The sequence below is a fragment of the Littorina saxatilis genome, linkage group LG4 (genome assembly GCF_037325665.1).
Source record: "Littorina saxatilis isolate snail1 linkage group LG4, US_GU_Lsax_2.0, whole genome shotgun sequence".
Classification (NCBI taxonomy): Eukaryota; Metazoa; Mollusca; class Gastropoda; order Littorinimorpha; family Littorinidae; genus Littorina; species Littorina saxatilis.
The window spans coordinates 32,328,072-32,343,320 of NC_090248.1; the positions used below are offsets into that span (position 1 = coordinate 32,328,072).

Sequence of the window (15,249 nt, forward strand, 5' to 3'; positions counted from 1 at the left end):
GTCTTTCCTGGCAAAATTGCTTAGGCACAGTTAATAATTGTCTACCTATACCCGTGTGACTTGGAATAATAGGCCGTGAAAGGTAAATATGCGCCGAAATGGCTGCAATCTACTGGCCGTATAAAATTTCATCTCACACGGCATCACTGCAGAGCGCCTAGAACTGTACCCACGGAATATGCGCGATATAAGACTCATTGATTGATTGATGAAACAGCTTGCATGAAACAAAACACAATCAACTATCAAGCAACAGAAGTGTTTACTTCCCTTGCCAACTTTTTCAACCTTCACCACCAACTTATTAAACTCATGTTCAACTTCTATCCCCATGTCAAGGTACATATTTCATTTTGATTCGTTAAATTTGTTCATACAGGGATAAGTTAGTGAGATGAAGTTAATTAGAACGCATAATTTGAGCGTTTGACTCACCACAACAACCACAACAATGGGTCCAGCAAAGCTCCAGATGAACATTTCTGAAGTCTCCAGCCAGCAGCTGAAACATTCAAAACAAGTTAATGTGCTACAAAATTAACGGGTACAATAGACCAACACATTTTTAATCAGAAAGAACATCGGTGCATAAAAATAAACTCAGACAGATTCACTTACTTACTGCCATTATGCCGATTGGCATGTAGGGCAGCACAAACAAACAGAAACAGAGCTAAGGCCAACAAAAAAATAAGTGTGGTTACGGTAACATAGCCAAAAAAATAGGGTAGGAAGGTAGGCAATCACTTTTTTTTTTTTAAACTTTTTTTTCTAATGTGTACAAATTAAACCTACTTGACAGGGAAATAAGTGTGCGACTCGGGCGATTTCGCTTTCAATGCGTTTTCTGCACTCGTTTTCTTGTTTTTTTGTGGGTTTTTTTGACAAATGTAATAAAAAGTTATAGGGTCGGCCCCTAAAAATAGGGTAGGTCGGGTTACCGTAACCACACCTAATTATTTTTTAGGCCTAAACAAAATGTGCTTAATGCACAGATTAGGACCTAAGGTGTTTAAATCAATAGAACATTAATCACTCGGGACTGTCTCTCAACTAAACATTTTGATTGTGATTTTGCCATGGTAACTCCTGACTCATGACAATTCCATGGGTGCAACATGGAAAATTCCCAAAACCGGCAAAAGTTGGGGTCCAGCTTTTTTAGTATTTAAAATGCCAAAAAACCCCTCTCCTGGAACAAAAACATCGGCAGCCGATGAAACCAAAAACCGGCTGCCGGCGTGTAGCCGGCAGAGTTGCACCCATGCAATTCTGGCATCAAGAAGATGCTCAACCAAAATGAAATCTCTTTCGATAAAAACTCTAACTCACAAAGTGTCATTGCCATATCCATCAGTGTATAGACCCACAGCCAGACCCACAATGATGCCGGGAATCACTGCAAAATAACACAAACATATTGTAATTCACACTGCAAGATCAACCGAGAAACAGCTGTTCCATGATGCAATTATTCATACAAATCAGCAAAATCACCAAATTGACCCAGTTTTTGCCATGAGAGGTGGTTCCCCTGTCATATCTGAGAGAGGAAACACTTCCTGCACCGGGGTCAGTGACCGGTCAGTGACCGACTTTAACTGAGTGAAAATATGTGTGCTCTGTGTGTGCGGCCAGATCAAAGGCATTGTGATAGCTGGGTGGCCTTGTTTATAGACACGACCTTCTTCCCAGGGGTCAATGACCCAGTTTTTGCCATGAGAGGTGGTTCCCCTGTCATATCTGAGAGAGGAAACACTTCCTGCACCGGGAGTTTAACAGAGTGGAAATCTGTGTGTGCGGCCAGATCAAAGGCAGGGCAGTACCTAGTAGCTGAAACATGCATTATCACAAGTTGTTTGACTGGTACTCAAGCGGCCTCTTTGATTTTTTTCGTATTTCATACACGGATTAGGCGCTTCGTTATACAAGACACAGGGGTCGAACTCGAGGAAAAAAGTCGCGCCTTATGACCCGGAAAGTACGGTACTGTGAAGCACCTGTTTTAACACTTTGTACCCCACCTATATTGACTAAGTTTTTTTTAGCCGAAACCAGCTGTGCTGCAGCAGGTCACTCAGAATTGTAAATGTTTTGAAAAATGTACCATAACTCTGTAGAACTGTGTATCAACACGCTAGAATGCAGGTGTTAGATCGACGTTACAGGAAGCAACTCAGTAAAGCTAACAGTCTGAGCAGAATGCGGATATGTTCCGAATGAGAGCAGATACAATGTAGTGGCTATGTGTGTACGGATATATCCGTACCTAGTCAGATATAGCCATATGAATGGGTACGGATCTATCCGTACCTGGGAGATGAGTCAAGGCCACACCAAATACCAACAAAGGACATGCTCCTCTGTCGATTATCTCAATGTTCAGATTTCTTGGGTTGACCCCAAGAGTGTTCTCTAAAGGCAGATACCAAATACTTTAGTATGTAATCAACAACAAAAAATAAAATAATAAAGAAAAACAAACAAACATATAAATAACCAGTTGAATAAATTAATAAACAGTTTAATAAATATCTTAAACAAAATAAGGCAGAGCGTTGTTAAGATATCAAATAACCAAAGGCAGATATCAAATACTTTAGTATGTAATCAACAACAAAAAATAAAATAATAAATAAAAACAAACAAACAAGTAAATAAATAAATAACCAGTTGAATAAATAAATAACCAGTTGAATAAATAAATAAATAAATAAATAATAAATAATCAAACAAACAAACAATAAATAAATAAATGATCCAACAAGTTGTTGCTCACCATATCCCAAGAGGTAGTAGAACTTCATGGAGCCGTAGTTGATGGTCTGTTTCTCTGTCAGCATGCGGTAGATGTGCAACACCTCCACGTACAGCCAGGCAAAGGCCGACATATAGAAGTAGTGCAGGAATATGGCCATCAGGCGGCAGAACAGCTGTAAATTACAAATGGGTTACAATACAGTGGAACCCTCCTTTTAAAGACACCCAAATTTAAGACCCCTTCAGGGGCTCACATCCATGTCCTGGACAATGCAAAAGTGATTGGACATTTGTCCTGAACAAAAATAAACCAATAGGACATTTTTTTCACGCAACAAAACGTAAATTGAATTAAACTTGACTAGTTTCTTGTCACAAAGGTAACAGAACAAATAAAATTGTCAACCGGCTTGGCTTGGAGCATTCAGAGTTGCCACCCTAGGAAGCTTTCCTCTATAAAAAGCACAATCATAAAGTCTCCCCAAGTTTCGTCTGCTTGGAGAGACACATCGCTTCGCAATACATCGATAAAATAGGAAATCAAACTACTGTAAATTGGAAAGTACTTTCTTTCTTTATTTGGTGTTTAACGTCGTTTTCAACCACGAAGGTTATATCGCGACGGGGAAAGGGGGGAGATGGGATAGAGCCACTTGTCAATTGTTTCTTGTTCACAAAAGCACTAATCAAAAATTTGCTCCAGGGGCTTTTTCATTTTTTGGCTCACGAAGTGTAGCCTATGCGATCGTAACTTTGTCTGTCTGTGCGTTTGTGCGTGTGTGTGTGTGTGTGTGTGTGTGTGCGTGCGTGTGTGTGTATGTCTGTGGTAGAAACTTTAACATTTCCGAGTCTATGTGTGAGTGGTTATCCAAGACTATGGATAAAGCTCGCATAAGATTACGTCACGGTCAAAAGTGTTTGACGTCAATTAATGCATCATGACGGCATGCCTCCCTGTAGTCTTTCTCTCTCGCGTGGTGTGTGTGGTCTCGGTCATTGTTATTTTGAGCGGGCCGAGACTATTTGGCAGTCGTGTCCCTGTAAGTAGGCTACATGCAGACAGACAGATCTAGATCTAGTGTCTCTCTTTCTTGCACAGTGTCACCTAAGCTTACTGTGTGTGTGGGTGTGTATGTGTGACGGAGTGATTGAGTTTGTGTTACTGTTTGTCTATTTCTTACGTGAGCCTTGAAGGCTTCGCCTCTTGTTCATTTCATTTTCATTACTTTATTGTCCCATCGCTGGGAAATTCGGGTCGCTTCCTCCCAGTGGAAAGCTAGCAGCAACGGAGTCGCGCTACCCAGGTGTCTGCGTGTTTAGGTGTATTCAGCCACCTGCACTTATGGCAGAATGACCAAGGTCTTTTACGTGCCATTGTGATGACACGGGGGTGGGACATGGCTTCCGTCTCTGGGTCTGCACATAAAGTTGACCCGTGTCCGTCCCGGCCCGAATTCGAACCTGCGACCTTCCGATCACAAGTCCAGTGCTCTACCAACTGAGCTACCGGGCAACGTAGTACAATATATTACCTTACTGGGAGAATGCAAGTTTCCAGTACAAAGGACTTAACATTTCTTACATACTGCTTGACTAAAATCTTTACAAAAATTGACTATATTCTATACAAGAAACACTTAACAAGGGTAAAAGGAGAAACAGAATCCGTTAGTCGCCTCTTACGACATGCTGGGGAGCATCGGGTAAATTCTTCCTCCTAACCCGCGGGGGGTTGGAAAGTACTGACAATGTCCGGATCAAATGAAAGCATAATCGGACAATGACCACTTTGTGACAAAAACAATAGGACATATGTCCTCTTGCATGAAAAATGTATAGGACATTTGGAAAAAATATCCGTGTATGTTCGATGTCCGACGTGGATGTGAGCCCCTGCCCCTTTTAAGACCCTGTTTTCTCAGACTTTCTGTTCATAACCTCTGTAAGTTTACCCCCATATAACCGGCACGGTTGGCCTAGTGGTAAGGCGTCCGTCCCGTGATCGGGAGGTCGTGGGTTCAAACCCCGGCCGGGTCATACCTAAGACTTTAAAAATTGGCAATCTAGTGGCTGCTCCGCCTGGCGTCTGGCATTATGGGGTTAGTGCTAGGACTGGTTGGTCCGGTGTCAGAATAATGTGACTGGGTGAGACATGAAGCCTGTGCTGCGACTTCTGTCTTGTGTGTGGCGCACGTAATATGTCAAAGCAGCACCGCCCTGATATGGCCCTTCGTGGTCGGCTGGGAGTTAAGCAAACAAACAAACAAATTACCCCCATATTAAGACTCCCTTCTTTTTAAGACATTATTTTCTCCCGATTTCTGAAGGTCTTAAAAGGGGTTCCACTGTAATTTCTCCTTCATTTCAGCAGTCAGGGGAAGAATGTTTATTTGCTATGTCTGGTGAAAATCACAGATACTGGAATTGTTCACATCTACTTGAAATAGTTACTGACACGCTTTTATAACTGCCAAATTAACTCATTCTCCAGGTAAACCGCTTTTGGCAGCTTCTGTTGTTCAAAAGCACCTAGTTCGAATACATGTTTGCACAAAAGATGTTAATTTGAGAACACTACAAAATCAGGATTAAGTAGGTTATGGGAAATTGGAAACATTTAGAATACAAAGCCCTGTGTAACTGATAAGAAAGACATACATTTAACAGGAGACTAAACTTTTTCTTCTTTATTGTCCTACACTCAGAGGAGACTAAACAAATCTCACGATTTCCACATTCCTGTGTATCCTCTAAATGAACTCATCTACTCCTCTAACCACACATATGCATTCCACCAAAAAAGAGTTCAAGACAAAATGAAAAAACAAGAATTGTAGGTTAAACAATTAGAGTTGAAGACAAACCTTGGGACTGGTTCTGTTGATGCCGACTGAGAAGGCGAGGGCAGAGATGATGATGACGAAGATGAGGTTGATGTGGATGCTGTTCCAGTTGCTCTGCAAGGCCTTGTAGGAGATGAGGATGAAGAACGCTACCAGCAGTAGCGCCAGTGACACTCCTACCAACACATACATGAAGGCCTCCAGCTGTATTGCTGCTGCTTTTGGCAACTGAAAAGAAAGCAGAGGATGAGTAATTAAAAAATGGAGAAAAAGTAGTTTTATACTGACACAGACAGTTTGTGGCAGACGTTCATTTCCTTACCTATTTTTCATTAACATAAACGGAAGGTAACATGACGAACAACCAAACAAAACGCAAACCTGGATAGGCGTCAATACTATACAACTACAATGTACACCTCATGCCAAACTTTCATTTTCCCTGTGTTCACCTTGGTCCCACCCACCCTCGCACACACACACACTCACATACAAATACAAACCTGAGTTTTTAAGGATAGTCAAACTGTATTTTAGTGTGTTAGTGTGTGTGTGTGTGTGTGTGTGTGCGCGTGTGTGTGTGTGTATGTGAGCACGCTGTTGCTATTGTACATCGTCGTGAGCTCTAGTGAGTAGGGGCGAGTAATAAGTGTTCATTATTATTATTATTCACTAAGTTTGCCTCATAATAAAGGTACTCACCGTTCCATCTTCCAGGTCCACAATGATGGCGTAGGTAGACAGGTGGAAGCATTTACAGGTGATGTAGACGGCCTTGCAGTCTTCAGACTCTGATGTCACCTGGCAGTCTGTGTCCGACACGGAGCACTCCGATCCCGTCCACACTCCTTGGCTAGAAAGACAAAATATCGATGTCAGTAAAATATCTCACATGAATGTTTTCATATAAAATGTTGCTCCTACATCTGTCAAACTTCTTCATAATACCCAGTCTTCCAAACAGACCAAGCACTAACATTTATTACCAGGTACGAGTAAGCACAGCCGAAATCTACCACTAAATCGCATCATCCCACCGCCCCTCAAACACTTAATAGACTCACCCATCGCTGCTTGGCATCCACATGGCACACTGCAGGTTGGTCCTATTGTTGGGGGAGGCCAGCTTGAGCCTGACGTAGACTGGCTGGGACTGCTTGCCGGACACCAGCTCTCCCTTGCTGGTCAGCATGAAGGTGAACATCGGGCCGTTTGTGGTCAGTGGTAGGCCTGTCTTTCTGTAAGCCACACAAAATGGAAGCCATCAGAAAAAATCCAAAAACATAGAGACTGCCAACGTTCCAAAATTCAGAATAAAAAAACAAGAAAGGTAAGATGTTGGAACGTTTGTTTTAAACTTCCGCTCCTTGACGCACCCCCCCCCCCCCCCTCACCTCCCCTCATCTTCCCCCCTCCGCCCTTGTGGGCCACTCCCTATCCACACACACAATCACACTACGGCCACACACAGACTCTCACCCCAGAGATGTACTCAGTGACTCTCCCTCCATTCTCTCGCAGACATTCCGAAGATAACGACTGTTCACGAGTCTCGTACATTGGGCAAAACCAGGGGGGCCATTTACTTTCCTCTTTTTCATACAGGTCAACAGACACATACATACATTTGATATCACTTAACGGACATCAACAATACAGTTGTCTGTGGACTTCTCCACACACATTAACATTACAGTAATAAAATGAAAATAAAAACCCTAAAACTAACATCGGTAACAAATCAACACACAATTCAATCAATTACAACATGTTATTTAACGAAAACACATAAGCCCCCCTTTTTCAATGAAGTGAAAGAATACACATACGTCCAACGACGGAAACGTACGATGGAAATATGATCAGGTGATAAGAAGCAAACATCATGCATTTGATAAGGCATAGTAGAAGTCTTTATCGACATAGGACGAAATCCAGCAAATTGCCATGGGGGTGGATAGGGGTTGGTTGGTGGGACAAATAATGTTCAATTTCCGACGCGCGCACTTCAATGCTGCTGCTGCCGCTGCTTTGCCGCTAATGCAAGAGCGTGTATCCTCTGGCACTCCCTTGCCAGAAAGTTTGGCGCCAAAACCTCCACTACAACACCCTCCCCCCTCCCACCTTACTTCTAGGCCCCGCCCACATCCGCTATCTCCATTCCTTCCCCATTCCTCACCATCCTTGTCCAGTCCTAAATACCATCGCCTCACCTTCAGTTTAAAAACAATTTATCGTTCCTCTAAACTGACACATTGACAAAAACAATACGCTGGGTTGACATATCTGTGACATATTGTTTTGTCAATAACAAACGTTCCAACAACTTACCTTTCATCAGAAAGAATGTTTATATATGCGCACATGGTGGTCTTCCTGATGCATAGAAATTTGAAATCACTGGGGAAACATACATGAACAAATTATTATTTCATGGCTAGAAAGTTGAATTTTGCAGCCTTTAACCAACTGCCAAGGCAGCCTCTTGCATGCTGCAAAGGCGACCTTCCAATCCTGTATTTTATTGGCCAACCATGTTAGTGTTGTTGCTGTCATATATATAGAAAGCCGAACCAGACACACAATAAAACCTCCCAACAGCTTCACATTTTAATAATGATGCTAATCATCTTCTTCTTCTTCTTCTGTGTTCGTGGGCTGAAACTCACACGTACACTCGTGGATCTGGATCTGGATAACCCGCCTGGGTTGGTGGTTGGCGGGTGCGCCACAGAAGCCGACGACGACTATCAACGTGACGTTTTTTGGGTGTGCGCATCTAAAAGAGTCTTAAAAGTTCACTGTACACAAGGTGGATATAGTGTACAACTCCAGCTGGTCTTCTTGCTGCTGTACTTGCGGTTTTAGTCCGTTTGCCCTAGAATGTAGGCTTTTCAAGCACAGTTAAAAAATGCTATGTTACAATGTTAAAAACTGGATAAAAACTACTGAGGCTCTCACACTGGTTTCTGCCCCCCTAACGCCGATGAGAAGGCGCTGGGCGTGGTCAAGGTTTTTTGCACGAGTGGAATTTTACGTGTATGACCGTTTTTTACCCCGCCATTTAGGCAGCCATACGCCGTTTTCGGAGGAAGCATGCTGGGTATTTTCGTGTTTCTATAACCCACCGAACTCTGACATGGATTACAGGATCTTTTTCGTGCGCACTTGGTCTTGTGCTTAAGTGTACACATGGGGGTGTTCGGACACTGAGGAGAGTCTGCACACAAAGTTGACTCTGAGAAATAAATCTCTCGCCGAACGTGGGGACGAACTCACGCTGACAGCGGCCAACTGGATACAAATCCAGCGCGCTACCGACTGAGCTACATCCCCGCCCGATGCTAATCAGAAAGAGTCCTTTTATTTCTTTCAGGTAAATGTCTGTTGACTGATAAGGCTACCAGCTTTCAAAGACCTGCAATTGTTAGAACAGGGGAAAATAGGAACAAATAAAGAACAATGTGTATCACTCACGTGATGGAGTCATCAGCGTTCATATTCAGCAGCTTCCCCATAGTGTGGTAGATGGCGTAACCATAGTAACTCTTATCGCTGCTCCCTGACCCTGAAAAGGACAAGATTGTACATTTAGTAGACAGAAAACAAAGTCAAGACGGCAACTTCCTGACAACAACAATTTTCGGACTAGCATAACACAAATAACAATAACAACTCTTGCAATGATGACAACCACCGAAAAGTGAGAGTTGACAATATACCTATGTCACAGCTAAATAGATGAATGGATGAATGAAGGAACAACCCAACCCAACCAACCAACAAACCAACCAACGAAAGAATAAAAAAAACGAATGACTTTTTTAAAATTCACTCACTCTTTCAACCACTCACACACTCACTCACTCAATCATCAACCAACAGTTCAATTAATCTGAAATAAGACAACGTTGAGCAACCTGTGAAGAGTGATGGAGGGAGAATAATTGAGGCATGATCATTGGCTGATCCTTTGTTGATGATGTTGTCATACTTCGGCACCGGTCGACCAGTAACGTTGTTCACCAACATCCAGTCTGCTCCCAACACTGAAGAAAAAGATGACATTCAAAAATGAAGAAATGAAGACAGCAGTGTGAGTACAGTTGATATAAAATTACAAGTGTCATCAAATTGACAATTCTGTTGAGAATTCTAGGCTGTAAAGTTGGGCTTGTGCTACCATAACAGAGGCTATGTCAAAACTTCAGGTCAACCATTGTCTAGGAGAAAGCTAAGTCATGATCTTTTCTCGTGACTCATTTAGGACAGATGACAAAGGCATCCACATCAGTTTTCCCCAAAGGCACAATAACATGTGGCTCTTACACAATACACCTTTACTGTAAACAAAACACTGTACAGCACACCATCATGAAAAACATTCACATAAACAAAGTGTTTCCAATGATTTGAATTTTTTGCCCAAACAAGCAAATATCTGTTACTCGTAACACTTACCTATTCCATCAGACACCGCCTCAAACGGACCAGACTGGGCCTGTGGCATGTTCTTGGCGAGGGTGAGGAGATAACTCTCCAGCAGCGAAAGCAGAGTGGGGGCCCCTTGGTACATGCGGTTAACACGTGGCCAGAATCCTGCATTGGGAAGACTGGTCACATTGCTCAGAGCAATCACCAGTTGCTGTGGACATAAATATTGACAAAGATGAGGAAAATTAAGACAGCGATTCCGGTAGTGCGCTGGATTTGTATCCAGTTGGCCGCTGTCAGCGTGAGTTCGTCCCCACGTTCGGCGAGAGATTTATTTCTCAGAGTCAACTTTGTGTGCAGACTGTCCTTGGTGTCCGAACACCCTCGTGTGTACACGCAAGCACAAGACCAAGTGCGCACGAAAAAGATCCTGTAATCCATGTCAGAGTTCGGTGGGTTATAGAAACACGAAAATACCGAGCATGCTTCCTCCGAAAACGGCGTATGGCTGCCTAAATGGCGGGGTACAAAACGGTCATACACGTAAAATTCCACTCGTGCAAAAAACACGAGTGTACGTGGGAATTTCAGCCCACGAACGCAGAAGAAGAAGAAGAAGAAGACAGCGATTCCATAAAAAGTCTTTCATACAGTGGAATCCCCAATTTCAGACTTCCTCCCTTTTAAGACCTTGTTTTTTTCACATTTTCTGTACATAACCTCTGCAGATTTACCTCTATTTTAAGAATCGCTCCCTTTTTCTCAAAACAGAGGCAATCCTGAGTAACCTTGGAGAAAATAGAACATATGTGACCCTCCACCACGGAATGAGTCGCATGTCACCTTTGCATGATTTTCATATTTTTACATTTTCCTAAAGAGTTTTGTATGCTCTATCCAGTGGTGAAAACCGTTTTAGAAAAGAGCGAAAACTTGTTTGAGTTATAAGCCTGTGACTAAGGTGACCCTCACACTGTTGCCAGATACTCCCCGGACTTATATTAAGCCTAGCGCAGAACCGCGCGAGGTGACATGCGACTCATTTCGTGGTGGAGGGTCACATATGTGCCAAGAAATCTGACCAGCAACTGCCACTCAGACATCAGAGACATTTTCACAAATCCAACCACTTCTGAATCTAGATTTTCAATATGGACAAGCTCAGAGGACACTTTTTGGTCTAAAACCACAACACAACAACAAACCTGAACAAGGAACGAAAATTTGAGACGTCAATGCCCAAAACACTAAAACTAATTCATTACTGAGCAAACAAAAACCAAAAACAAAACAAACAAGCAAAGCAAATGCTTACACGACTCTCCTTCGTCATTTCTCATTACAGTCGAACCTCCCTTTATAAGACCCTTCCCCCCCAAAAAAATAACACGTTCTCCTCCCCTTCAAGACCCTCCCACCTCCCCATCTGATAGAAGACTCCCTACCTTCCGGTCAGCCGTCCATACAGACGGACACGGATGAATACTAAGACTCACCCATTACTCAGGTGAGTCAAAAACAACAACTAATTCATAACTTTTTTCTTACCGTCAATGAATAGTCAGTCTTATTTTCTGTTGATAAACCTTGTGAATGCTGTATGTTATGTTCATGTGTATATATAAAAAAAGAAAAAACACACACAAAAACCCAACTTGTTTCTTACCTGCACAAAGTCTCTGTACTGCTGGCTGATGAGCCCCAGACCTGACTGTTGGTTCTCGTACTGCAGAACAGCCTTGGCAAACTGCATGGTCATGACGACGTCGCCGCCAAACAGCGGCCGTGTTGTGTTGGTGGCGTTCTTCAGCAACTCAATGGCCAGGTCAGCACTGTAGGGGCTGATGTTGCCTTCCATGAACGCCTCCAGCTGGGAAAGTCAACACGCAGATTGTCACCCAAAATCAAATCACATTCATCACAGCGATGGCCAAATCTCAGAATTTTAACTGCCCAGCCGGGCGAATTAATTCAAGAAAGTCACTAGCCCGCCAGAAATGTCGCTGGCCCGGTACATACCACAGATGCTGCAACAGTGTTTAAATGGCTTTGAAACAATAGTACAACCAAAAGCGTTGCATTTGATCAGAATTTTCTCTGGCCAGCCGGGCGAGTTGCCAGGCAGTTTCTACTAGCCCGGCAGATTTTTTACTTGCCCCTGGCGATCGGGCAGACGATTTGGCCATCCCTGCATCACAAACATTTTTTCTAAATTGTTTATTCTTTGCCAAAACACTGGTACAGTCGAACGTGTCCATAACGACCACCCAATGGACCAACCAAAAATGGTCCTCACAGACAGGTAGTTATTATTGAAAGGTGAATTATATAGAAAAGGGGATATTTGAGGTGGTCGTAATGGGCAGGTTGTCATTATCAATAAGTGGTCGCCAGGACAGATTCGACTGTCTGTTAAGAAAACAATGCTTCATCATTAAAGATCTTTTAATTTGAAAGTGTTGAAAGTTTGCTTTTTTCCTTCATATCTGACACAAATTAGAGTCCGTGATTGAAACTATTCTTCTTCAAAACAAACAAACACTTAACAGATTTTTGACTGAACACTATTTTCTAGCCTCCTTCTGAAGGGTAGCAGGCTAATTGCCCCCTGAACAATAGCCCGCCGACAACTGTCCCCCGGACAATTACCCTCCTGAAACACTTATACAAAATCTAGGCTATACAATTTTTTGACTTTCACTGATTTCCATGAATTTGTGGAGATGTACCAAGCCTGACAGCCCAGATCTGCCACAATACATTTGGATCCACAACATCTTTACTCTATTTTGTTTTTGTTTTTTTGAGATCTCACCTGGTCCTGTAGTTTTGTAAAGTTGTCACTGGTACAGTTGAACAGGTCAGCCTCCAACCAGCTGGAATTTTCTTTGCACTCTCGCATAGCCGTGCCTGCACACAATTTATCCTCAGTTGAACGTTTAGAATGCAAGCTGTCATCTCTAATTCTCAAAGAAATGAACCAGTGACTGGCTTAAAAGAATGCAATGCTCTAAAGCATGGCAAAAACCGGAGATGAAAACAGAAAGAAAGACAAAATCCCCAAGCGCATACCAAATTATTTTTCATTTTTGTTCAAATAGTACATAATTGAACTCCTAAATTGAGTGCAAGAAAAAGTAGTGGGCCGTGTGCAAACCTTCCCCCTGTTTACCCTTTTTTTCCAGGGAGTGCCCGGTTTAGGAGTAGAACTATGTGAATCAATTCTGTTGTGAAATGTCACATTAATGGCACGACCCATCCCTTCCATGAAAATGGCTTAGAAATACTAATCCAAAGAATCAAGCACTGTTCAAAACACAAGGTTTTGTGGTTAACTTAAATGCATTGTTTAAGTGCTCATGTAATAAGTTGATCTCAGTAGTGTACTTATGTTCAATTATGCTTTATGATCGTGTGTTTGTTTTATTGGAAATGCGATGTGGTGCCAACATTTTTTTCCCATGTTTATGTAAATGAAAATGGACATTAAAGTTTTCTTATCTTATCTTCAGACCTGTTTACCCTAAACCCGAGGCAAGAGTACTTTCCCCAAAAGTTGAGTGTATTTTTCAAAAAGTTGGTGAACTTTGCAAGCAAAGCCATATGGGCTAGGGAAAATGTAAGTGTGGGTGCAAACGTGTTTGTGTAAGAATAGCATGTCTTCAGAATGTAACTCCTTCCAATACATTATACAACAGGGACAAAACAATTTTATTTGTCTGTCAGTTTGTAGCATTATAACCAGTGTCTTCCAAACAGATTGATAATGAAAAGATGAAGTTCGTGAAATAACATCTGCGGTTGACAGTGGCAAGTTCATTTTTACTATCATCTCAGAAAACATTGCTTCAGCACAGACTACAGCCTTTTCTTCTGGCAGGATTTGCTTTGCGGGAATGAACTTCATAATTCTTTGGCAGCTTTTTGCGGATTTCTTTGCAGCAACCTTGTCCAGGTGAGTTTTGGAACTGCAGTGTCGTTCGATGTCATATTTCCCAGCATGGGCAACGGAGAAATCTGATTGACAAAATTTGCAGTGTGCATGACTTTTTCCCACAGTAGACTCCACAATTCCTGGCTCTTTCTTATAAATTATTTCTCAAAGAAAATCTCCTGCTTCTGCTGTTTAGACTTGGTACAATCATCCGAAACTGGCAAATTGTTCCGCTTCATTTTGCCACGATTGTCCAGACGATCGCACATGCCAATCACGGAACGAGGTTTCCACAGCTGAAGACTCGCTGTCAGGGTTATCTCCCTTAGACCGAAACCGGTATCAGTTGTACCATCCCGTAATCAGCACACCAACACCGGAAAACGTATTCTGGACTTTTTCTTAGTCGTATTTTGTGCGTGTGTCGCGTATTGTCGTACCGATAATAATTTGGCGTACAAAATACGCCCAAATCTTACTGGTAAACAGGTCTGTATCTTATCTTAAGGTTCAAGGCATGAGAGAAGACTAACCAAAGGCCCCCTCAGGGCAGTCTTGTACGGCTGTTTCTCCAAACGACACGGGGTCCCACCACATTCCTTTGCCGTAGTTCCTGGGGCAATCGTCATAGGATGATACTGAAAAGAGATAAAGAAGAGTTGATTTATGGACATTTTCAATTGTTAATTTGTCAAATCTTTGTGAGGAGTTTCTTCTTCTTTTATGGGGTGATACTCCCACGTTCACTCATGTTTTGTGAACACTAAAACATTCTATCAAGAGTCTCTTTACACCGCCTTAGATTCCTTCTGTCCTCACAGATGATGATAAGTGTTATTTAACGGTAAAACCATTAGGGGCATGTTCCTGGGTGTGACCCCAACTTAAGATGGTTACAAAAAATAAAATTAAAATAAAAAATAAAAATTTGTTCTCACCTTTGCATGTTTTCTTCTGGAGGTCGATGCCGGCAAACATGCTGTTGCACTGGTCACAGCGACGACCTATGACCCCATCCTGACACTGACACTGACCCGTGTGGGGGTCACAGGTGGGACCCAACGACCCTACGGAGTAGCAGTCACAGGGGTAGCACTGGTCTGACCCTGCAGGCTGGTAGTGCAGTTCCTGAGAAGAAGAGAAGAGAAGAACATTATTTTCCCTGAAACCAAAAAACTGTGCAGGCAAAAGACTGGAAAATTTCAAACCACTTTAATTAAAGTTACACAAAAATACTGAAGTACAGGACAGAAGTCTCTTGTAATATTTTATTTAGAA

At 42.4% G+C, this 15,249-nt stretch overlaps 1 protein-coding gene across 2 annotated transcripts in view; it reads right to left on the reverse strand.

The window, feature by feature from the left end:
* The window catches only part of LOC138964526 (cadherin EGF LAG seven-pass G-type receptor 2-like), an 84,907-nt gene that overhangs the window by 23,385 nt on the left and 46,273 nt on the right, over positions 1-15,249 (reverse strand). For both annotated transcript variants that reach the window (XM_070336511.1, XM_070336510.1), the window contains exons 16-28: positions 14,910-15,099; positions 14,505-14,609; positions 12,853-12,947; positions 11,704-11,907; positions 10,065-10,248; positions 9,524-9,652; positions 9,081-9,171; positions 6,668-6,841; positions 6,306-6,456; positions 5,625-5,831; positions 2,780-2,933; positions 1,333-1,399; positions 436-502 (exon numbers count right to left, since the gene is read on the reverse strand). In XM_070336511.1, coding sequence (XP_070192612.1) covers positions 436-502; positions 1,333-1,399; positions 2,780-2,933; positions 5,625-5,831; positions 6,306-6,456; positions 6,668-6,841; positions 9,081-9,171; positions 9,524-9,652; positions 10,065-10,248; positions 11,704-11,907; positions 12,853-12,947; positions 14,505-14,609; positions 14,910-15,099 — 1,818 coding nt within the window. The remainder of the gene's footprint in view (positions 1-435; positions 503-1,332; positions 1,400-2,779; positions 2,934-5,624; positions 5,832-6,305; positions 6,457-6,667; positions 6,842-9,080; positions 9,172-9,523; positions 9,653-10,064; positions 10,249-11,703; positions 11,908-12,852; positions 12,948-14,504; positions 14,610-14,909; positions 15,100-15,249) is intronic.